The following is a 24,703-nucleotide window of genomic DNA, read 5'->3' as shown; positions in this document are numbered from 1 at the left end:
ATGACCTACCATGGCAAAGCCAACATCAGCCTTCTTTAAGGCTGGGCCATCATTGGTTCCATCCCCCGTCACAGCCACCACCTCCCGATTCTCACTGATGGTGCTGTCAATGATTCCCTTCACCAGGGTGTGCTTGTCTGTGGGGGAGGAGCGAGCCAGAACCCTCAGCTTGGGCCAGAGTTTGTCGATCCGTGCCTGCTCAATCTGAAACCAGATGCACAACCTGTCAGAAACCAACAAACTCAAAATACCTGTATTTTTACCTGGTCAACTACCTGTTTTCCAGCTAAAAATGGGAGAGATGCTGAGTTTGCATACCATTCCCTTTTCATTCCTGATCCTCCTGTTGAACTCCTTTCCATCCAGGATAATGAAGTCTTCGTCAGGAGTCAGGATGCCACACTTGATGGCTATGGCACGTGCTGTGTTGATATTGTCCCCCGTCACCATGCGCACAGTGATCCCTGCCCTCTGGCACTTCTTAATGGCTGCTGGCACCTGTGGGAGGGGAACTTGCATTTTAAAGTGTTTCTGACACCAAACAACAAAAGTTTTGTATTATCTGTAATACCTCATGCCTCCAAATTTAATACCTGATGCATCGAATTTAAGACTTTCAGCATAATTTGAGGACACAGGTTGTAGATGAAAGGTGAAGAGTTTTAATTATCTCTCCTATACTTTCTACTTCTACTTCTACACAATACTTTCACTCAAAATAGTCTAACCAACATCATTTTTTGGGGCATACAAGACAGTGGAGTTGTGTTACTCTTTGTTGTGGTTCAAGTTAAACACACAGCTGTGTGAGTCAAGCTTATTTTCCTTTTTGTTTTTCTGTTAGTGTATTAAGCACTGGTTCAAAAAAGGATGTCAAACTGAGATCAAAATAATTATTTTGATTTTAGTACTGCTGTGACGTTTTAAAAGAACCAATGATACTTTAAAATCAGATAGGATTGTGAAAATCAGACCTCATCTCTGACTGGGTCCTCAATGCCAGTGATAGCGATTGCAGTCAGGTTCGAGACGATGAGATTCTCAGATTCCCAATCTGGCTCCCCGTCCGCCGGATCAAAGTCACGGTACGCCATACAGATGGTCCGCAGTGCCTCGCTGGCCATGGGCTCAATGACCTTCTTGATGAGAGTGTCGCGGTTGTGAGGGGTGAAGTCCTGTTCCTCACCATTGGCATCCAGAATCTTGGTGCACCTGAGGAGATAAACCTGTTAGTCAATCATGCTCAGAAGAAAACATCTTTTTGTGATGTGACTTCAACTGAATATGTTTGCTTTGTCGGTAAGTACGTACCCACATTCACACCTGTTCATTCCTTCCAAACGTGCAAATGTACATGACATTGTACATTTTGTTACATACATGTACAGTTCATTACAACACCAGTCCTGTGCAACATAGGTGTACTGAACAAATCTACTGAACAAAATTCATACCAAACAAAGCATATTAACTGTAGATATACTAACTTCCTGAGCATGATCTCAGAAGCTCCCTTGGAATACAGTCTGAAAGTGCCATCCTCCTTCTGGACGACAGTGCTCATGGACTTGCGGGAAGAGTTAAATGTGTAGACTTTGTAGAGACGTTCCTCGGGCCACTCGTCACGGACAGCCTGATAGTCCTTGTTCAGTCCCACCACTAGGCCCAGCAGGGCACACTCTGTCTTGTTCCCAACTTGCTTGGCAAGCCCTCCCTCTCGATCATCCTCTGGTGGCTATGGCGATTCAAGAACAGAAGAGACAAAAATATACAATGGTGGCAGGAAAAGAACCTAAGGTAATGTGACAAATACATGTAGTTACTGTCACATGACACATACTGTAAATGCATTTAAGTTCGCTGGGATTTAATTTTGAGGTAGCGGGAAAAAGGACTTTTCGCGGTGGTTTTAAATTTGCGGTAACACCATAGACTGCAGTCTAATACTATACTAGAAAAATGTTCGCGGTGGCTTTAAGTTTGCTGTGACGTGGTCACCGCGAAAACTGCGAACATTTCTGCATTTACAGTAGTTAGTAAGTTACTGTGCAAATTATGCCAAAAGAAAACAACAGTTTCTCAAGCATGATGGTGAAGTTCTTGGCTCTCGTGAGTTCTGGAAAATCACCAGGAAAAGTCTTAAACAGAGGCCAAACCTCTATACCTACTTTGATAAATGGCCCGAGGTTATTTCTTCTTCCTCCGAGAAAGAAAAACTTTTTGCAAAGAATTTTGCCACTAACTCTACTCTTGATGATCATGGTCATCCACTCCCTGATTTTCCTGTTCGAACTGATACTTTTCAAAGTTACTAGGGATGTTACAATGCTAATTAATTGCTAACAAGACGACTGGACCAGACAATATTCCGGTGGTTCTTCCTAAAAACATTTCACCTGAATTGTCTCCCATCCTGGCCAAGCTTTTCAATGGCTGCCTAAAGGAAAGATGTTTTCCTTCCATGTGGAAATATCACCAGTCTGTCCTGTTTTTAAGGATGCTGGGGAACGGTCATCTCCATCCCAGTACCAGCCATCTAGTCTTCTCTGTGTCATTAGTAAACTCTTCATCAACAATCAACACTCTCATCTTGAGTACAAATAAAATAAAAATTCCAGCCTTTCAAAAATGGTAATTGTGATAAAACTTGTGTGTAGGCCTCCCTACTACTGGCAATCATTATCACCCATGTTGAGTGACAAATATTGATGAAGCATTGTTAAGTGTCTTTCCCAATGATAGACTGCCTGAAGCAGGTAAACAAAGAAAGCCTTTCCAAGTGCACAATGTTAGTTACTGCATGGGATTAATATAAAACCACTACATTCCGTGTCAACTACCTACCAGGAGCCTGGAGGTGTAGCCACTGTTGATGGCAATTCCATCCACTAGTAAGTCCATGACTTTAGGTTGGATTTGGCTGGCGCAGTCCGACACAGACTTGTGGTGCTTCTCTCCGACAAAGATCTGCATGACTGTCATGCGGTTGGTGGTCAGGGTACCTGTCTTGTCAGAGCAGATGGCTGTTGCATTTCCCATAGTTTCACAGGCGTCCAAGTGGCGTACCAAATTGTTGTCTTTCATCATTTTCTAGATGGGATGACAATGTTCATTAATCACTTGTATACATATAGAATAGTCACAAAGTAATACACTCTCTCCACTGGGGATGTACCAGTATGGCACCATGAAAACCATTTAGAACAACCAAGCATCAATTTGGTTTGGTTTGGTTTTAGCATTTGTTTTTTATTTCTATTTTGGCCGACTGCTTACTACAGAAATCAGAGCTCAAAGAAGTTACATTGGCATGGCCATATTGTGCAGAAAAAGACTCACCTTGACAGAATATGCCAGAGCGATTGTCACAGCAAGAGGTAGACCCTCAGGTACAGCCACCACCAGGACGGTTACACCGATGATGAAGAACTTGACAAAGAACTGGATGTAGTAGTTGTTCCAGGGTAGCCCCTGGATGGCAAATGTGTTGACACAGAAGGTGATGATCAGGATGATGACAGTCAGGACGGACACAGCAAACCCTGAGGAAAACAAGAGATGTAAAGGGCATAAGACACCAATGACATCAATTGTCTGAAATAACATTCAACCATAACAGGGCTTGAAATACTTTTTTCTGCATACCTGCACTGGTGCAGGTAACTTTGAAAATTAACTGCACCAGACAAATTTTACCTGCACCACTCTGAATTTAGGAAATATGGATCATATTAAAATTGTTCAGGAACCATTGTTATTTTGTTTTTATACTTGATACATGTAGGTGGTAACAGTAACAATCCACAATTAGTAACAATCCATAGACACCTACATCATAGAACATTTATGTGTGAAACCAAGTACATGGACCAGTGCAGGTTAGGTGCAGGTTTGAATCTACATGTCTGTTGTACACTTGATTGATATGTATATCTGCCAACATAGAAATACAAAAAATTGAGGTCTTCTTAAGTTCTTTCCATCTCCTGTGAGGCTACTGTTACGATCCTACAAAATTCTTGGGTAGTCCTGAAGTTGCCATACATGTGTATGTAGTTATGAATGGAGTAAAGGCAGTGGAACCTGCATATCCAATCTGCACAGCCAGCTTGGTGAGTTTGGTCTGCAGGACAGACTTCTCCTTCCTGGGGAAGCTGGTTGACTTGGACTGCTTCACGGCTCCGTCCGCCTCCTCCCCGGGAGAGCTGGGTGCGGTGGGAGAGTCCACCTTCCCGTCAGGCTCGTCCCTCAGGCTCACCTCCTTCAGCTCCATGGCGGGCGGCTGGGGCGCGTTCTGCAGGGGGGGCAGGCGCCCGTCCGCCTTGCTAGGGGAGGCCCCGATCGGATCTGAAAGGAAAATATGCCGGTAACAGAACCACAATGATTGACGCAGTGCTCCTAGGGCGGGCGGCTGGGGCGCGTTCTGCAGGAGAGGCAGGCGCCCGTCCGCCTTGCTAGGGGAGGCCCCGATTGGATCTGAAAGGAAAATATGCCGGTAAAAGAACCACAATGATTGAAGCAGTTCTGCAGGGGGGGCAGGCGCCCGTCCGCCTTGCTAGGGGAGGCCCCGATTGGATCTGAAAGGAAAATATGCCGGTAAAAGAACCACAATGATTGAAGCAGTTCTGCAGGGGGGGCAGGCGCCCGTCCGCCTTGCTAGGGGAGGCCCCGATTGGATCTGAAAGGAAAATATGCCGGTAAAAGAACCACAATGATTGAAGCAGTTCTGCAGGGGAGGCAGGCGCCCGTCCGCCTTGTTAGGGGAGGCCCCGATCGGATCTGAAAAGAAAATATGCCGGTAACAACAGAACCACAATGATTGAAGCAGTGCTCTTAGGGAAGCACACCCCAGTTTATTTGGGGTTTCAATTGGAGGCGGCACACCCTGAAGTCTAGCAACCATCTCTACCAGGGAATTATCCTATTTAAGCAAAATAACTATATGCATGGGTGAGAGGATATTCCTTCAGGGACAGAACATTATCTTAATTCATGTCAAAAATAATACACAAAATTGGGCATTTTCACATTGGAGAAAACCCACTAAAAGGATTTCTCCAGCAAACAAGACTGTCAGAAAGAGAAAAACCTTGCGAGTAATCAAGTCAATTATAAAGCAAATTCTAGTACAGTTACAGTTTTTTAAAATCATCTGCGGCACGCGGCATTGCAACTTTACTTACACAACCTGTTCACATTCAAGGGGTAAGGTTATCTGGAAATGAGGCCTGGGCCAAAATTTTTATGTCATTTTGCAGTAAATAAAGGGAAATGTAAACTAAAACATAGACCCTCGGAAGCCTTCCGTCAATTTTTTGTTGCACACTACCTTGGACCCGTCGCGAAAAACTGGGGTGTGCACCGAAAGGCAGCAGTTTTAGGTGTGTGCGCATAACCTGCATGACAGAGAATTGCACAGCTTAACAAATTGACCATGAATATGATTAAAACTTGTGTAAAACGTGTGAGAACATAATCAAGATGTGTACACAACTGTAGTACTGTTGGGCAGGCACTGGAGGTAGGTTCTGTTCTCCAGAATATTTGACATTCGAGCTATGTTTACTTTATCATCTATAGCATTGTATTAGGATCTTTGACTGTAATTTCTTTTTTTGTTGTTGAAATTGGAGAAAACTGATGCTTTAAGTATACTAAGCAGACCACTCACCTAGTGGAGCTGCAGCCTTAGGAGCAGGGTTTGCATCCTCAATGCTTTTCGCCTTCTTTCCTACAAAGGTTAAAAAAACATAAAGTTTCAGGAAAACGTATGAAAGGTAAGTAGGATGTGATTACACTACGTGACAGTTAACAGAAACACTGTTACAGTAGACCATGTGTCATTTACACTACTGAAAAAGATAGAGATTACTGTTTCAGAGCAGGTCAAGTACATACATGTACATGTGCAACATGACAAAAGCAATAGCACAAAACTGGGGTTTTTCACCTCAGACACACATCACTGTTCTTGTGCATGTAGGTAAGTGCTCAGCTACATGAAATAGCAAAAGCAATGGGACAAGAAACAAAGGAAAAATAAACTAAACCTCCCTCTATGGATAAACTAAACTTGAACCGACACTACAAAATAATAGATGGAGACTTACCCGAAATTTTCACGGAATGGGCCTGCAATCTACTGTACCTTCCAAAACCTGACATCAAAGACACGTGATTGCAGCAGGCTTGCAAAGAATTCCGGGAGTTCTTTGCAATGGGAGTGAAGGAGGCTGTGTACATCTGTGCCCACTGTCCATTGCTGAACAGAGACGGGGGGCGACACAGGTTATCTGGTATTCTGGTATACGATCCTCTGCTACAGTCACGTGTCTCTGACGTCAGGTTCCGGAAGGTACAAAAATGTTCAGTAGACGGGTCCATTCCGTGGATCTGGGGTAAGTCCCGATCTATTTATTTTGTTGGTCAGTTGGAATTTAGTTTATCCATAATGTTATTTACCAACACAGATGAACTTTCATGCTCCCCCCCCCCCCTTCTGGCTTGCTCTGACATGCACATTTCAATTTCTGATGAAATGATGCATGAAAAATCGCTAACTACTTTGTTTTACTCAGACTACTCAAAGCACACCAGCAAGACAAGGACTTTTGTTCAACTGCTTGTGGGTTGATTGATATCCTGTGACGCATTGACAGTCATCTTTTTATGTTATTTTCAAATAAGACACATAGTGATCAGAGACCCAAGACTATAAAGTCAGTGTGACCCAAGTGACCTGGGTGTGAAACAACCCTGAAATAGCCAGTGCAAGTTCTGAAATAGAAAATGGTGGGTGAAATATGTTGCAATGCTACCATATTCCTTGTAATAAAGGACACACTTTTTGGACATTATCTTTAACTTTGAAGTTGGTGCTTCAGGTCAAGGCCAAAGCCCTAGTGCATGCTTTATTGAGTTTTTTTTTGTGGAAAAATCACTACAAACCAGCTACATGTATTACGCCGTGAGGTATTGCACTGAATATCGATGATTCATGCCTTTGTCTTTTATTCAATAACAAATGACCCGCCTGTTCCTTGGTGTATATGGTGTCATAACGCCTGGTCCTTTGCTAACAACATAATAAAACCAACAAGTGACTGAAGCAAACGTATACGTCATGTACACCTCGGGGCAGGTCATTTACCATTAATGATAGTTACACTGGTATCAATAAAGATTATTTTACAAGAATGATTTGGAAAAAAAAGTGGCATAAATAAGAAAAACATCAAAGGTTGCTGCCCTTTACCTCGGGTGCAGTTGGTGGCAAAAAAGGAGGTGCACCATTAAATAAGGTTTTTCTGCCGACCATCTCAGCTTGCATGAAAGGCTTAGCGATGACTCCCAAATAGGGGGTGCCCACTTTATTTTAGTGTGTGTCCTTTATTACAACTAAGGTAATTGAATGCAAGCACAAAATGCAGATGGGTGAAACATGCAGTGTGGTCTTAAAGGGAGGTTATCAGCAGACATAAAAGAGCTTGGACAAGAGGGGTGTAGCAATACAGGACTGATCACAACAGGGGTGTAGTAATACCAGACTGACCACAAGCCATAGGGGAGAAATGCTTTTACATCAATGAATGGGTTCGTTAGGAATTAACACAAAAGTCAGATACAAGTAAAATCTGTGAAGGGACACAATCTGACAAAGAAGAGGAGATGCATTAATGAATGACCTGCATTCTTATCTGGAAATAATGCTGTGGTAGAGGAGATTAATAAATACATGCATGTGCTGGTTACTACAGCAACTATAGTGTACATGATTGTACAATGTACCTGGTACAAATGTATGATAATAGAAGAGGGTTGTCAGGTCATGCCACAAACAAACTTTGACATGAGAAAGAAAACATACTGAGGTAGCCACATACACCCAGGTAGGCACGCCTGGCAGGACAGAATTTACTAAGGGAAAAACAATGATTATAGTAGTTTTTCTTCAGTCTTCCATACAAGTCAAGTGCCACACTGTGTCTTCTGACATTTACTGACTGTTCGTTCTCCATCTGGGATGTCCCTTATCAAAATGAGGCAGAATTGCTTCTGCAGCCCAAAGTCTCTATAAAACGACTGCTTGATGTACATGTACTATGACTCTATCATGATGAGCAAAACATACAAGAAGACTAATGAGTATAAAGGTCAATGCCTATAATCAATTCAGTTCTTCATAATTCAATTTCATTGAATGGTAGCAAAAAGCTAAAAACAATGGGATATAGGTGAACTCTCTTTGCTTAAGCCTTAAGAATATGTTTTTGTGTCTCTCAGAAAGAAAGCTGCTCCCCCCCCCCCTTTCTGGCTTGCTCTGACATGCACATTTAAAATCTGATGAAATGATGCATAAAAACTGCTAACGAGTTTGTTCTTATTTGAATTACAGCAACAGACCACTCAAAGCACACTAGCAAGAACAAGGACTTTGTTCAAATGTTTGTGATTGATATCCTGTGATGCATTGTCATCTTTTTCTGTGTTTTTTTTTTCAAAAAAAGGAACATAGTGATCCGAGACCCAAGACTATAAAGTCAGTGTGACCCTAGTGACGTGGGTGTGAAATAGCCAGTGCAAGTTCTGAAATGGAAAATGATGGGTGAAATAAGTTGCAATGCTACCATATTTCTTGTAATAAAGGACACACTTTTTGGCCATATAGATTATTTTACAAGAACGATTTGGAAAAATAAGTGGCATAAGAAAAACATCAAAGGGTGCTGCCCTTTATGTCAGATGCAGTTGGTGGCAAACAAGGAGGTGCACCATTAAATAAGGTTTTTCTGCCAACCATCTCAGCTTGCATGAAAGGCTTAGCGATGACTCCCAATCGGGGGTGCCCACTTTATTTTAGTGTGTGTCCTTTATTACAACTAAGGTATTTGAATGCAAGCACAAAATGCAGATGGGTGAAACATGCAGTGTGGTCTTAAAGGGAGGTTATCAGCAGACATAAAAGAGCTTGGACAAGAGGGGTGTAGTGATACAGGACTGAATAACAACAGGGGTGTAGTTCATGTAATACAGGACTGATCACAAGCCATAGGGGAGAAATGCTTTTACATCAATGAATGGGTTCGTTAGGAATTAACACAAAAGTCAGATACAAGTAAAATCTGTGAAGGGACACAATCTGACAAAGAAGAGGAGATGCATTAATGAAGGACCTGCATTCTTATCTGGAAATAATGCTGTGGTAGAGGAGATTAATAAATACATGCATGTGCTGGTTACTACAGCAACTATAGTGTACATGATTGTACAATGTACCTGGTACAAATGTATGATAATAGAAGAGGGTTGTCAGGTCATGCCACAAACAAACTTTGACATGAGAAAGAAAACATACTGAGGTAGCCACATACACCCAGGTAGGCACGCCTGGCAGGACAGAATTTACTAAGGGAAAAACAATGATTATAGTAGTTTTTCTTCAGTCTTCCATACAAGTCAAGTGCCACACTGTGTCTTCTGACATTTACTGACTGTTCGTTCTCCATCTGGGATGTCCCTTGTCAAAATGAGGCAGAATTGCTTCTGCAGCCCAAAGTCTCTATAAAACGACTGCTTGATGTACATGTACTATGACTCTATCATGATGAGCAAAACATACAAGAAGACTAATGAGTATAAAGGTCAATGCCTATAATCAATTCAGTTTTTCATAATTCAATTTCATGGAATGGTAGCAAAAAGCTAAAAACAATGGGATATAGGTGAACTCACTTTGCTTAAGCCTTAAGAATATGTTTTTGTGTCTCTCAGAAAGAAAGGTCTTTGGGCTTTCACCCAGGAGGCAGTATATGCAATAGGCAATGTGCATATCAGGGTTGGTGTTGAAATTGACTCGGACAAAAAACAAAGCAAACAAACTTTGTAAAGGGTAGACATGAAAGAAGACAAAAGACAAATAGAGAGAAGGGAAATGAATGAGACAGTTGATACAAATTACAATGTTTTCTAGTAAAATCCTTGATGAAGAAACATGTTGATGTAGACTCTCTGTATTTGTCTAAAGTATGGAAATCTGCTCCCATTTACTCTCTTACTTACAATACTTACTTACAATATACTAAAGTAAGGCTTCTGATTTGACCAGGGCTCCTCTAACCAGCTTGAAATTTCTATCCGTCAAGCAATTCCCATTGACGGAAAAATTCTGTCAAAATTTTTTTCCGTCATCACGTACAAATTTCCGTCATTGACTGCAAAACTGTTAAACTTGTGTGACCAATATCACGCCCTCCAGCTTTAGATATAGTACCTCCTGACGATAAAATAAAATGGCACTGTTATATTGATTTCAAAGTTCACAAAAGATAACTGATGTTATCATTGGAAGAAAATATGACACCACTTTGACGTTTTGTTATAAATACAATTTCTATGTGAACAATAAAGCATCGTGTCTGGGCATTTTCTCCGCAAAACACTGCGCTAAAATCAACTCCGGCTTGTACCCGCCACTTGCTCGCAGGGTATGCAAATCTGACATTATGTAATCGCAATACGCACTGCTGATTGGTTGATCATAACTGCTGGAGGGGGAGCATCCTCAGATCCCGCGCTCTGATTGGTAGAGCTATGGATACTGACCTAAGTGCACCCAAATATTTTCTTAGGTTTATGTATCTAAAGATATCAAAGTATACTAGTATATACATCATATTCTTGACATCTAAGTGTTAGAATTTAGATGATAAAAATGTCTTGTCATGGTACTTGTTTAAGAATTTGATGGCTTTATTATTAGGTAATAAGGCCATGTTGATTTGATTATCATGGATGACATCCGCGCTCGCACCAATTTTTGGCCGTTTCCAAAAAAAAAAAAAAAAGTTTTCGACCACACAATAAATTGTGCAAAGCAGCTGTAAAATAAGCACAAATATTCCGTAGATTGAAAAAAAAGTACCAGAAAACAGATAATCATAGTCGAATGCCATAGAATGCCCAAATAAATCTAAAGTCAAAGAATAAGATGTGAAAGGACAGAAAGAAAAAAAATCTACTGTTGGTAGGGGGAGGTACCAGTACAGGAAATCCAGGTCCCATTCAGGTCCAGAGGATCATTTTCAGGTCCGGATCTGAACCTGGACCTGATTGTCTGTGGAAACTCGAGAACTGGCAATACTCAAAACAATGGTAATTGGTCAGTTTTGCTACAAAGTAATCTGTTTGGTGGATTATTGGACTCCCACTGTCATTTAAAAATCCCATCTCCAAGTAATACAGGCTAACTGTCTCATCTTTGACTGTAGAAACATGGTACAATTGACTATTTTAATACTCTACTTGACTTCGCTCTTGTTGTCTTCTTGGCCCCCAGTAAGACCCAAAATGCCTGCCGACATAGTGTGTCCATTTTGTAATTGGCGAAACCTGTTCCTCTGATTTTTTTCCAGGTCTGTTTTTTTCAGATTGGTCCAAGAAGAAGAAAAAAATGTCTTGCACCCGTATAATGTACTGGTTCCTACACCTAACTGTTGTATACCATACTATGTGTGTTTAGTCCTATGTTCAACCTTCCTGGCCACTTTGATTTCATACTGGAGGCAACTTTTTTCTTATTCGCTCGCTTTTCTCTGTTTGGAAATGTTACATTTTGTAAAGTAAAGACCAGCATAATTCAAAGACTCTTCTGAGAAAACATGCATTCATATGCGGGTTTCTGGTGCATTTGGGGAATTAAGGCGATTAATTAACCCAGTAGTGTGCCAACAATAATTTGGCGTGGGTTTTTCTGTACGCCACAACATCAGCATTTTCCCTTCAAAACAAAAACAAAAACAAACCCCCACTTAAGGAAAACCTTGCAATGTTTTAGATCCTAAGGATTATAATTTTGATCAAACTATTTGTGGATTTGCATGATGTTACGGTACTTGCAGCCACATGGAGCCTAAGTTGCCCCGGTAAGGTTTTGACGATGTCAAGATTCCAAACAAAGATTGTAAATTGCACTATTCCAGGACTTAGAAGGACTGAACCAAGAACTTGAAAAACAGGTTTTGAATGAGATTATCGTATGCGAAAGGCCGCCGACACACGTCAACAATCTAAACAATAGCAAAACAAACAGTGTGAGGCTTTCCGACCATGGGCGGCATCCCCAAGCCTGTAGCTTCAATCAAGGCTCATTGCTTCAATCAAGGATTTTTGTTCGTCAAGGTTGACGGATTGGTTTAAAGTTTTTTCCGTCACACACGTCAATTGACGGAAAAACAGACGCTGGCTAAAGCCCTGGATTTGACTCCAAACAACTTCATATCACACCCAGTGTTCCCACCAGGCATGCGTTTTTGCGTCTTTGGACGCACTTTTTAGAGAAGGATGCACTCAGCTCAGCTGTGTGCTTAAAAAAAATCTGAAAGAAAGGCTGACCTGTGCCACCAGTGTAAATCTGGAATCTTTAAAAAAACTCTGTCTTAATTAGAAGGAATCCTACCTCTACAATTTATACTTCAAACTGTCTACTTCCTGGTAGTCTAGGGCACTGCGTTTTACAATCAGCGGACCCATGTGCGACACGCCCTGCCACGCGCCAGTTGTTTTGTAGAGCTCTCTATTGCTCAATGCGACTTTTTTTTGGTAGTCTGCGAAATACCCCAGTCTGCATTCTTTGACACTTTTTCTAGGGAAGAAATTTTACACAGATTTTGTAAATGTATTCTGATGTTTGTTAACATGATACTTGTTTGTCCTCATTTTCACTTTTTTTGTTAAAAATTTTGGGGAATACTTGCTCATTGGATTGGTCTTGGCGAGTGGTGCATAACTCTGCAACAGTCTTAGCTCTCACACCATGTTGATTGGCAGTTGGTATTCTTTTACCACATGCCGCAGGTGCCAAGCAGTCTGATTGGCCACCGGGCCAGAATCAAATCATCTAAACAGCCATGATAAATCCTCTATCATTGGTCACTGGAAAAAAAAAGTTACTAAGTATTATAGTGCACGTGACATTGCATGTTTGGTGCAGATATTGGTCGTCTGGCAAGGCTCTCCCATTTCTTAAGTTACAAATGTTTGAAATGTAATGAAGAATCCAAAGCTATACACTTTATTTTATAGTCTGGGAAAACAAGATAGGGCGCAATATCAATCCCACAAGGCAGACATTTTCTTATTCAATGACCGAAATTTGTACACGATGACCAAAACAAAATTGGCAGGATTGTTCCATGGGCTGACGGACTGGCTAGGGACCTGTTTTGAAGCATCCAAAAATCCAAAATTTTCATATATACAGATACCTGAGTCAGATCACGGACGGCAAATTCCCTGTGCTTTGAACGTTACTATTTTAGGGAGAGGTAGTCGATTAACATAATGGGAGTAAAAGAAGCAACGGACATCCAATCTTAAGTGTATGATTTTCCTTTCAAACTGCGGGAAATTGCATTTTAGATGGTTTAAAAATTCAGACCCCCCTAGAATGAGAGCACAAGTAACCCCCCTCCAATATTTTTGGATGCATTCATCACATGAGTGCGGCTCACACCATATCAGAAAGCAAGTGGTATTCTGGCCTAAAGGGGATATAACACCAGCAACTTAAGTATTCAAAAACTAATTTAGGGGAAACACTAGTCACACTGGGTACATTACAAAACCAGTCACAGCTCCAGGCTGTGCTACTGTCCACATACCCTTCCATGCCATCTTGATATCATTTTGGGTGATTTCAGTAGGTTTTGGTACTGATGAACCAGGGTTAGTCTCTGGCTCCATCCATGCTGACGCAGGAGGCACAGGCAGCAAATAGAAAGACATGACACGCTCAGGTCAAGTATAAAGGTCCTAGTGGAGGCTTTTGTACACCAGGTGCAAACTTATGTTCCTTATTTTAAATCTACAATCATTTTTGAAGAAAATCTTAACTCTTTCTAGAATTCTTAACTTCTTTTGTTTCTTTCAATTATATAATTAAATTTCTTTATTTTCAATTTACTGTACTGTCCATTCACAGATTAATTTATCTATCTCCGACAAAAATTATTGTGTTACACAGAAGGCATTTTGATGACTTGGAGGAAATTTTAATAATTTTGCTTACAAAGGACCTTTAAACTTGGTGAGACATAGACTGAGTGAAGTGCTATCAGTATATTATAGATGGTTTTAAAAAGCACAAAGATAAATCAATTCAGAACTAGCCTTAACCACTGTTTTAGTATTCAATGTATGTGCCACTGTGAGAAACATAGAGAGGATGACAGAGAAGTGGAACAGTGAAAAGTACATTGAACAATTATAACGTAGTTATGGATTCTGATTACCACAGCCTACTCATGCAGGGCTTTTGAGATATATCATTACTAGTCAACACATACATTTGTAAATTGTATAAAACACATAACAAATAGAATACATCAATGTAAGTGTATTTGTCCAGCAGATGAGATCTCGAACCAGAAAGACGTGCAAAACTACATCCAATTTATTTTCATATTCAAAGTATAAAAATGTTTTTACTCAGAATACAACTTTACCTGGTTATATCTTTTTTTCTGTCTTTTTAAAAAATTATTCCATTCCTGTGAACCATGGCAGAACAGGTTCAATGAACACAATACAAAAGAACCACAAGAGCCCAGCCTGTGTTCACACACGATGCTACAAGCAGAAGTGTGAAAAAAGCTTACTGTCGTCCTTGCCCCCGGCAGGTTTATCTGCTGCCGTGGCTCCCAGAAGAGCGAAGATGATCCCACTCTGTGAGCTCAAGCCAACCGCTGTCACCACCATCTTGCCACTGCCCTCCATCACATGGGTACCTATATTAGAACCACAACATTTTTATTCTATTAAGCTTTACATATTCAAACTTCTGCATGGCCCCATTCGGCAAGTTGCTTTTCAGATATGTAGGGGCTACATATGGAACTATCTGGTACATGGGATCTGGCGCTTAATTCATAGTTAGGATAAACCTGTTCTTCAACTAGATCTCTTTTATATATCAATTCACACCTAGGACACAACCCTCTCTAACTAGATCTCTTCAGTGTTGCTGACGAAAACTAGTGGATGCCAGTTGAAACATCTGACTGTTTCAAAAATCATATCCTGTTGCTTGAGTAACTGCTTTTGGGCAAACCACTATATATTAGGAAACAAACAAGTTTTTGTACAGTACAGTAAAAGCCTGGTGAATTATGACATTTTATGCAAAAATCCACGACCAAGAAATTAAAAAAGTGTGAACCAACTTTAATGTTACAACTTTTTTTTTTCTGTGTGTCAACTTAAATGAATTACCTGACAAGAGGTGGAGATCCCTTGATTCTCCTTTCTTCACATGGTCCGACTCTCCGGTTAGTGAGCTCTCATCCACTTTGAGGTCATTGGACTGTACCACCAGGCCATCCGCAGGTAACAAGTCACCTACATGTAGAACATGGAATTCAAACATCTCTGATCTTGATAATCCCTATTCACTTCCAACCTTAACTGTAAGAATGATTGGATTTGTGTGGGCTAGATATTTGTAATTTTGAAATGATGACATAACTAGCAGCATGTTTTTCCTGCTGAAAATGGCAGAAATGTCTACTCACCATACTTGACTTGACAGACGTCACCAACAACTATTTCTCCTACAGGGATCTGGATTACTTCTCCACTCCTGATGACAGCAAATTTATGCTCGCCCTCAATTTTGTTCTGCAGCCCTCTGAACTTCCTTTCTTTGGACCAGTCATTGAATGCTGTTACAAAAACGACTACTGCTACAGAAACAAGAATGGCCACGCCCTCGATCCATCCGGCCTTCTCCTCCGACTCATCTCCTCCTCCCACTGCAAATGAAAAGGACATGATGCTCATGACAATGTCACAAAGTAAATTCACTTAGAAGATAATTTTGATTTACGCTCGGCAATCAGCAAAATTAGAATTAGTGCCCACCCTCTCGAAATTGAGAGAGGGCGGTACAGGAGGCTATCTGCGTGTGAAAAAACTTGCAAACAATGTACGTCAAACATGGTGGAAGACGAAACACATTTTATGTCAAACTGCTCTTTCTATAATCAAGAAAGAAAAGAGCTGTTCAAAGAGGCCATCAGATTCCACCCAAACTTCCTCACATTCACTGACAAAAAGAAAACAGTTCTCCTTTTAACATCACAAAACCCACACATAATAGAAAGGGTGGGATCTTTCGTCTTCCACTGTCTTCGAAAAAGGAGTCGATCCCAATAACCCAGGATGTAGAGTTAGCTTTCACTAGTTTTAGACTAGACTATACTTGAGATATTGTATTTTACACACTGTTTGAATCTTTTATGTTACCTGCAATTAGCCCACAGGCAAGAATTTGCAATAAAACTTGATATAAGAGGGAAATGTTGTACCTTCAGTAAATGTTCTCAAAGGACACTGGATTAACACTAGACAAGTCTTACCATCTAGTTAACAGTAACTGTACAAATCATATCAGGCATCATTACTTACGTTGGTCCTGAACATCCATGGATGGTTTGTAGAATGACAAGCCTAGTGAAATAATGGCTGCAATCTCCAGAATAATCAGTGTAGTATCCTGCAGAGCTTCCCATACTAACTGCAAGAATGTCTTTGGTGGTTTTGGTGGGATAATATTCGAGCCATAAACTTGTCTTCGTCGCTCAAACTCCTTAGGATTGTTTTCTAGACCTACCATGGTTGGAGAAAAAGGTAAATTAGCATTCATTCTTATAGCTTTGTTAACACTTACAGTATAAAACTTGTGTGTAACACCATAAGGTGGTTCAACAGACATGTAAAACAAAACTTACCAGTCCTGATAATCCATCAAACATTTTAAAAAATAATTCTGAAACAAAATCATCCCTGCAGTTAAAAGGGAGATCAAACCTACATTCAATTAAAAAATCATGTCAGACTATATCATGTCCAGAACACATAATAACAAAACTTGAAGTCCTGGTACAATAACATGGGAAGCCGGTAGGGGCCCACCATCTACTTGTTTTTGTTTTCATTTTACAACACCAAAAGCTAACGACAAACCACACATCACATATCTTTTTTTTTAAAAAGCTTCATCCATGACTTCTCATGTTATGTTATGACAGACACAAAGACAGAGGGTAACAAACATGAGCCACACCCACCTACTGTAGGAGACGTCCTGAGACGTTTGCATATCTCTGTGACACTTCCGTACTTCTGTTCGATTTCAGCGATGCCCTCGGTCCCGCGGACTTCCATCAGCTCCTTCAGGTCGTCCAAGGGGATCCCGTAGTCGCTCATGTCCGTGCCGCGGTACGGCAGCGCCTGGTCTACCTCGTCAGGCTCACCCATGATGGCTGCTGGCGGGCGTCAACACTGCAACAGGCAGGAAAAAAACACAACAGCATATATCACAGGGCTCGTAATGCTTTTTTCTGCAAACCTGCACTGGTGCAGGTAACATTGAAAATTACCTGCACCAGACAAATTTTACCTGCACTGGACTTGGACTTGCAATAACTTTCGGTTCAAGTCCGGTTAAAACCGGAACGTCGAAAACCGGTTTTCTGGAAAACCGGAAATCTTTTTCTTGTTGTATACTAGTATCATCTAAAACAACGCTAGATGCCTTTGTAACTTTATTAATCGCAGTCAACGGGCCGGAAAAATAACGTATTTCTGCGAAAATGAATTGTCCTACCGCTATAAGCGGGCCAAGCACATGGTCGCGCCACGGGAACCAGAGTCCTTTCAAAATCCAGCAAGGCGGCAAAAATGACAGGTTCTGTTTAGCAATATTACCCATGAAAATAACGTGTGTGGATTTATTTATCTCCTGGTATGGGTTTTAAGTCCGATATTTTCTGAAAATGAAGAAAATTTCAGAGATAAACAAGCTAAAACAAATCTCCGCGACTGTTGACATTTGCCGCTTGCCGGGATACTTCACTGAAAGCATGGGTGAGTAGCTTGTTAAAAAGAAACACCGACACGTTTTAATTTAAAAAAAAGTTTTAGGTTTATAAAGTTATTTTATACCTCTTTTGTTTATCTCTTTAGTACATAAATTTACAATTAACAGTAGGCTATCCCATTGACCCCTATGACCTCGCAAGCGCCACTGAAATTTCGGGCTGTCAAAAAAAACAAGCGGAAAAGGTCGAATTTTGCCGTGATTTGCCGATAGTTATCACTAAAAATCGATGTTTCTACACCTTTGAAAATGATGCAGTAATCTTAAGCAATATTTTGATAGCACTTGGCCCGGTCGAGAAGTGGTTGCAGGCGCCGGATACGCAAATTATGGGTCGCCTAGAGCAAGTCGCTTTATGCTTGTGTCTATATAGTATATGGGAAAATTAGCGACCATCAAACACCGGACTTATAAGTCCGGACCTGAACCGGAATCTTTGGACTCGAGTCCGGACCTGAACCGGAATGTGAGCTTCGGTACGCACCACTAGTGGATCCTATAAAATTGTTCAGGAACCATTGCTATTTTTTCTTTTATACTTTTATTAATAACACTCAGTGCAGCTAATAACAATCCATATACACCTAAATCATATGACATTTATGTATGAAACCCAGTGCATGGACCAGTGCAGGTTAGGTGTAGGTAGACACCAGTAATACCTACACAGCTCCAATTTTACTTGCACTAACCTGCTTATGCAGGTAGTATTTCAAGCCTTGATATCATCTGCATTCCGTTCAGCTCAGATTAGATTGAGTTAGGTTTTTGGCATCAAATTTTGAAAATTATTACTAATATTAGTTCACAATATCTTAGACAACACAACAAAAACAACATTTATTGCAAATTTTTGTCCAAGGGCCAGTTGCAAGGTAACAAGAAAAGGGACAGTAAAATAATGTAGAACTAGAGTTTGGCGACCTCATACCTCCATGAAATATTCAAGCTTTTGTCAATCTTATGCAAAGGACTTGCACATGGTGATGTTCATCATTGACTAACATACACATGTCAAGTACAAAATTCCCATCATTAATCATTAAGAAAATATCATTGCAATTTTTGCATATATTATGCAAATCAGCATACTTGGCACCTGCTTATGTTCCATCTATCATAATTTACATTTGTTACATTTATTGAAGTTATTGAAACAATGGAATTCTACAATTTCCTCATTAATTATGCAAATAGTGTCCTCATTTGCATTACGTGTATATCATTATGATCTTTGCTTAAGCTACCTGCATGCTGATGGCAATCCATCATTCCTCTCTGCAGTTATCTTCTTTGGAATGTCTTGACAAAAATACCCCTGCAGTTCCAAAATTAGATGTTAGGGGGCTGAAACTTGGCACACTTTGTCATGACGGTAAAAATTGTCGACCACCCAATTGTCAAGGCCATATCATTTCCGGGACAGGAGATACATTGAAAAAACTGTTATGATAGAATATTCTCATTAATTATGCAAAAGTACTCTAACTTTGCATGATTAGCATTTTATCTTGTACAACATTTTTTTAAGTACCTACATACCAAAAATCATGAAAATTCGTTGTTTCCTTCTTGAGAAGTTTTTGACAAAAATGCCCCTGGGGCCCAAACTTAAGTCACTTATTCCTAAACACAAGAGCTATCTAACACTTCATAATTTGTGACCATAGCTTGTTCAGAACACGAGATAGCAAAACTGCAGTACCAAGGGAAGCCGCTAGGGGGCCCAAAATCTAACCATTTCCAGCTTTCATCACACCCCACCAACACACCAAGTATGAAACCAATCCATCCAGCTGTTCTTGAGTTATCTTGTTCACAGACAAACACACACACAAACGCTACTGAAAATATAACCTCCATGACATTTCATGGAGGTAACAATATGATACACATGTAGCATATGTCTGGATTGAAGATGTTGATAAAATGAACTTCTTCCTACAGTTACAGCTTATACAGGTTGAAGGAGACCAACAGTCACCTATAAAACAGTAATCATCTTGTTTATTATAATTTTATAGGTCCAAAGATCCAAAATGCAGTTATAATTGAGATCACTATCAAGGTCCAAGTTCAAAATCCAACTTCTCCATCCCAGGGGCTTAGTATATACCTACAGACAAATAACAAAGATCATAGACTGAAATTCATCAATATCAATTATTATCATCTTGACTTATCCTATCCCCAAACATGCAGCTTCTAAGTTTAAACAGACTGTACATAAACCTAAAATAGAGATACTAGTAATGATTACTAGTAGTTTTATTCTTGACTTGACAGAATCCACAACCGTTAATATCAGTATCTCGTTCTCCTTTATAAGCACAAACCCTCCACTTGCCCCAAATCCCCTACACAAAACGATGTACCCATCAAAGCATGCACTGAAGTAAGGAGAGTCGTGACCTGTTCAACTACAAATAAAAATTTCAGCTCCAGTCCCATGGTACGTGCAAGGACAACCAAATCATATGCATAATCATTAACTTTTCACCATCTACATACAAATTGATGGAAGAAAGGGCAATATCTGAAATACTCCATCATTTTTGCCCACTTGCAACATTACTATTCCCAATACATGGCTATAGAACTATCTGTCATCACACCCAACCTCAGAATTCCAGTTTGATTTAACAGTCCGATTTAACTCAGCAAAATTTGCTTAGTACCGAATATACATGTAGCTTATATTTCATATCAACTGATATTACAGTAGATGTACATCATGAAACATAAACATGTACAGTAGAATAATACTGACTACCTACCATGTAATATGTAACTTGATGATAGTAATTCTATCTGGACATGTTTTGATTTCAAACATCCACAATTTTACCATATACAGTTCCAAGGACATGACCTCCCTCTATAGGCAACCACATTCCCTGGTATTCTTGTCTTCATTATCCCGTTGGCACAAAGCAAAGAAAATCTAATCATTTCCAAAATCATGTCCAAAGACAATGAACTAGAAAACTGTGAGAAATTACGGATGGAAAGGCGCCCGGGTAAATTTGACCTACATGAAAGGTTATCTTCAAATAAGCAAATTTAAATCAGTTTCCCCCATATCTGAGGTACAGGATTATAATTAGAGCCACACATTTCCTCATGAAATGGCCATTCTCAACCTGCAATAATGTTGAAGGAAAATTCAGTTTGTTAGCTGTAAGAAATCAATAATACTCCATGATTAAAGCCAAGCAGAGAATACATCACCTCAAGAATCTCACCTCCTATAGCCAAATCGATGCACCAGCGGAACTGAAGGGAAAACAGCCTCATGCATTATGGATCCACCAAGCATGCAGCCCAAATGGCATTAAATCATTGTGCTCAACACCTACTAAATGTCACCTTTTCCTTGGTGGAAAGAAAATTAATTTGAATTGTCCTCAGTCCCATAGGGGAAAGCGCCGTCCTGACTACATGGCATGCCGTGCCATTAACATTAAATGGTTTGACCAAATCTTGGGTGTCTAATTCATGCTTATTTCATTTTGTAGATAGATTGGGATTTGGCATGATCCCCAGTGATCAGAATGCAAAATGTAAATTGCCGCATATATATGGATAGCAGCACATATTAAGTACAGAGGAACATGGTTCATAAGGGCGCAATCTTCTTGATGTTTTCATCATGTCACAGAACAGGTTACGTCACCAGCAGACCCTGTGGAACTACTGGTGCTGTATTTTCTGGAGTAAACATGCTATTAAAATTTGTCATGTACAGAGCACATATTACATGTACGGTTGTAGCTGACTAATGTTAAGTCACAGTATCAGTGTAGAGGTCAACAGGTAAAAAATCAGCAGTCCACTGTAAACTAGAGTTCCACGACCCCATACCTTCGCCAAATGATATCACCCTTTAAAACTGACGTATTAATTGCTTGTCATAAATTATGCGAATAAGGTCGGTCCTTATCTGCATAAATTAGTTGACCTTCTCTATCCAAAAAACAGATGTACTGCAATATATATTAAGAAAGAAGGCTTAACTCGTAGATAATTTATGCACATAAGTTAATATCTAAATGCCACAAGAATTCCTGTCATTTACCATAATAGGATTATGACATTTTCTCATAACTTATGCAAATTAGGTCTCATTTTTGCATAATATCTATCCATCAATTTTCTCCTCTTACTCAGTTACAAATGTCACACGTTCCAATAAGCCTATGATTGAACAGAGGTGGTTTAGACAATTTCCACGTGAATTATGCAAATTAGATTACAATTTGCATAATCATTATTTAACTACATGAAGCATCACTTCAGCTATCTACATTCCAAAAACCATAACGATCCATCAATGCCTTGTTGAATTATTCCCTTTCAAAGCCTGACACTGGACCAGCGCTTGCAGTTCTAAAACAAGCTGCTAAGGGCCCAAACCTACACTACTTACTGTTGGCCCCATGTCCAGAACCCCAGATATCAAGCCTGGAAGTTCTGTTTCAGTACTGTAACAAGCCGCTAGCGGGCCCAAAATCTAATTGCTTTCAGGTCTCATCAAGACCTACCCATATGCCAAAATATCAAAATGAATACCATCTAGGCGCTCTCTAGTTATGCTGATCTTCTACACGAACACTCGCCAGAGACAAACATTGGGACCTGTTTACATGTTGGGTACTGAGAAAGGACAAGATACATGTCAAGATGGACTATTTCATGTATCTTACCGGGTATTCTGCTTACAATACGCCTAAGACAGACGCTAAACTGAATTGGAACAGAAAGCAATAAGTAATGGGTACAATGCATAATACGTGACTTAACATGCTCACGTCTACTAAACTTTCCTACGTGATGGATATGAAGTATGACTCATTCGCCAACAAGTCTTTGCTCATGATTGATGCAGATATGCAAAGAAGTCAAATATCAGTTTCTAAAATAAAAAAAATTCAGTTGCTAATATCTTTCTTTGGGTTGAGAACGATGTCCAACATTACATATTATATGTCTGATGATATTCACCCTAATCGAACCTACACATGTTACTAGACTGTGTTAGTATATATATATGTATGAATATTCAATCATAATATTCTGTGCCACCATTGCAGTCATTTTCATAGTGAAGCCTTATTATATTTTACTCCACCATACCCTAGGTATGGGAGTGAAATATATTCAATAATTTTCCTGATGTTACTTGTTGTAGAAGCTCTTAGATTAGCACCTTTGTGAGGAACAGTCAGACCGGCCCCCAATTGTTTAAAAAACTCTGAATCTTCTAGTAAACCAACATGTTACTGCTCACAACTATGTAAATAAGGAGACTGAACTATTACTGAAGCTGAAGTCAAGGTCCTCATCAACTTATGATAGACGAACATCATCAAATAAGGATATAATTCTGTCACATGTATGCAAATAAGGCATTCTATTTTGTAGTTTTGTACAGACAACAATCAATCTAACAAGTATGGAAAGTTTGGATTAGAATATATAATGGGATGATTTTGAAATACAGAATGCAATACATGGTTATGAATTATTGAGAAGCACAAGTACTATTCAGACATACATAAACTGGTAGGTAACAATGGGGCAGGGACACTTAAATCATCTTACCAAATATAGCTACAAATTAGTAAGCCTTATCAAATACATGCTTGACAATGATATAGATGGCCTGTAATTTTCTTCCTATATACCATAAACCATTCATCTCTACAGTCTCTATACTATACAGCCTTTTCTGGATTTGACCGACCCTATTTTATGTAATAGATCTACCATGGTTCTTACAATTGCTATAAATTGGTAACAGTTTCCACCTCTAGTGAAACCTCATATCTCCACCAGGGCTCGAAATATCACCTGCATATGCAGGTTAGTGCAGGTAAAATTGGAGCTGTGCAGGTATTTCTGGTGTCTACCTGCACCTAACCTGCACTGGTTCATGTACTGGGTTTTATACATAAATATCCTATCATGTAGATGTACATGGGTTGTTTTTAGCTACATTGACTCTTAGCACCTATAAAGTATAAAAGAAAAATAGCAATGGTTCCTGAACAATTTTAGTATGATCCTTACTTCCTAAATTCTGAGTTGTGCAGGTAAAATTTGTCTGGTGTAGGACTGCAGGTAATTTGCATGTTGGCTGCGCCAGTGCAGGTATGAAAAAAAAAAAAGGATTTCGAGCCCTATCCATGAAACTCTGATTATGTATATGACTTCCATATTTACATAATCTATGCTTCGTTAAGTATACCTTTAAATAGCTTCCACTGGAATGTTGATTGTCCAATCATTTAACACTAAGAATTATGCCACTTTTACATTAATTATGCAACTTATTTGCATAATTGGTATCTGTAAATGTTCCACCTGCCATAAATCAGATATATCATTATTACAGGTGTTTGAGTCCCATAATGATAACACTACATATATAAATGTTCCTCGTTAAATATGTAAATTACGTGTCAGTTTGCGTAATTGGTACTTTACGATGTACGTCTCTGTGTTTTACATGGTCGCGTTCACATGAAATGTCAGCAGATTTCTCGTTCTATATGTTGTGCATATTTACTTCATAAAATGGAAAAGAAATTGCCAGTGACCAAAATCCATACGTTTGTTGTTCATAGCAATTACAAACTACAGTTAGTCAATGACCACTTTTTCGCTTTTGACCGCACCAGAGAAGCCAGAACTGTATGTCTGCCCAAGCGCGTGGCTGCCAAACTTAACCTGCTAATGTCTTCAGTTACAAACAAACTTTCACCA

At 39.8% G+C, this 24,703-nt stretch overlaps 1 protein-coding gene across 3 annotated transcripts in view; it reads right to left on the bottom strand.

The window, feature by feature from the left end:
- Positions 1-24,703, bottom strand: part of LOC118416622 (plasma membrane calcium-transporting ATPase 2-like) — a 46,617-nt gene that overhangs the window by 9,480 nt on the left and 12,434 nt on the right. For 2 of the 3 annotated variants that reach the window (XM_035821777.1, XM_035821779.1), the window contains exons 2-15: positions 17,124-17,337; positions 16,462-16,662; positions 15,567-15,806; positions 15,268-15,393; positions 14,655-14,783; positions 13,659-13,745; positions 5,672-5,731; positions 4,084-4,347; positions 3,340-3,542; positions 2,845-3,090; positions 1,488-1,735; positions 975-1,212; positions 319-498; positions 10-204 (exon numbers count right to left, since the gene is read on the bottom strand). In XM_035821777.1, coding sequence (XP_035677670.1) covers positions 10-204; positions 319-498; positions 975-1,212; positions 1,488-1,735; positions 2,845-3,090; positions 3,340-3,542; positions 4,084-4,347; positions 5,672-5,731; positions 13,659-13,745; positions 14,655-14,783; positions 15,268-15,393; positions 15,567-15,806; positions 16,462-16,662; positions 17,124-17,313 — 2,607 coding nt within the window. In that variant the 5' untranslated portion in view covers positions 17,314-17,337. The remainder of the gene's footprint in view (positions 1-9; positions 205-318; positions 499-974; positions 1,213-1,487; positions 1,736-2,844; positions 3,091-3,339; positions 3,543-4,083; positions 4,348-5,671; positions 5,732-13,658; positions 13,746-14,654; positions 14,784-15,267; positions 15,394-15,566; positions 15,807-16,461; positions 16,663-17,123; positions 17,338-24,703) is intronic. The other variant, XM_035821778.1, reaches the window with a different exon arrangement.

The sequence above is a fragment of the Branchiostoma floridae genome, chromosome 5 (genome assembly GCF_000003815.2).
Source record: "Branchiostoma floridae strain S238N-H82 chromosome 5, Bfl_VNyyK, whole genome shotgun sequence".
Classification (NCBI taxonomy): Eukaryota; Metazoa; Chordata; class Leptocardii; order Amphioxiformes; family Branchiostomatidae; genus Branchiostoma; species Branchiostoma floridae.
The sequence above is the reverse complement of the archived record's forward strand: the minus strand, read 5'-3'. Positions and strand labels throughout refer to the sequence as shown.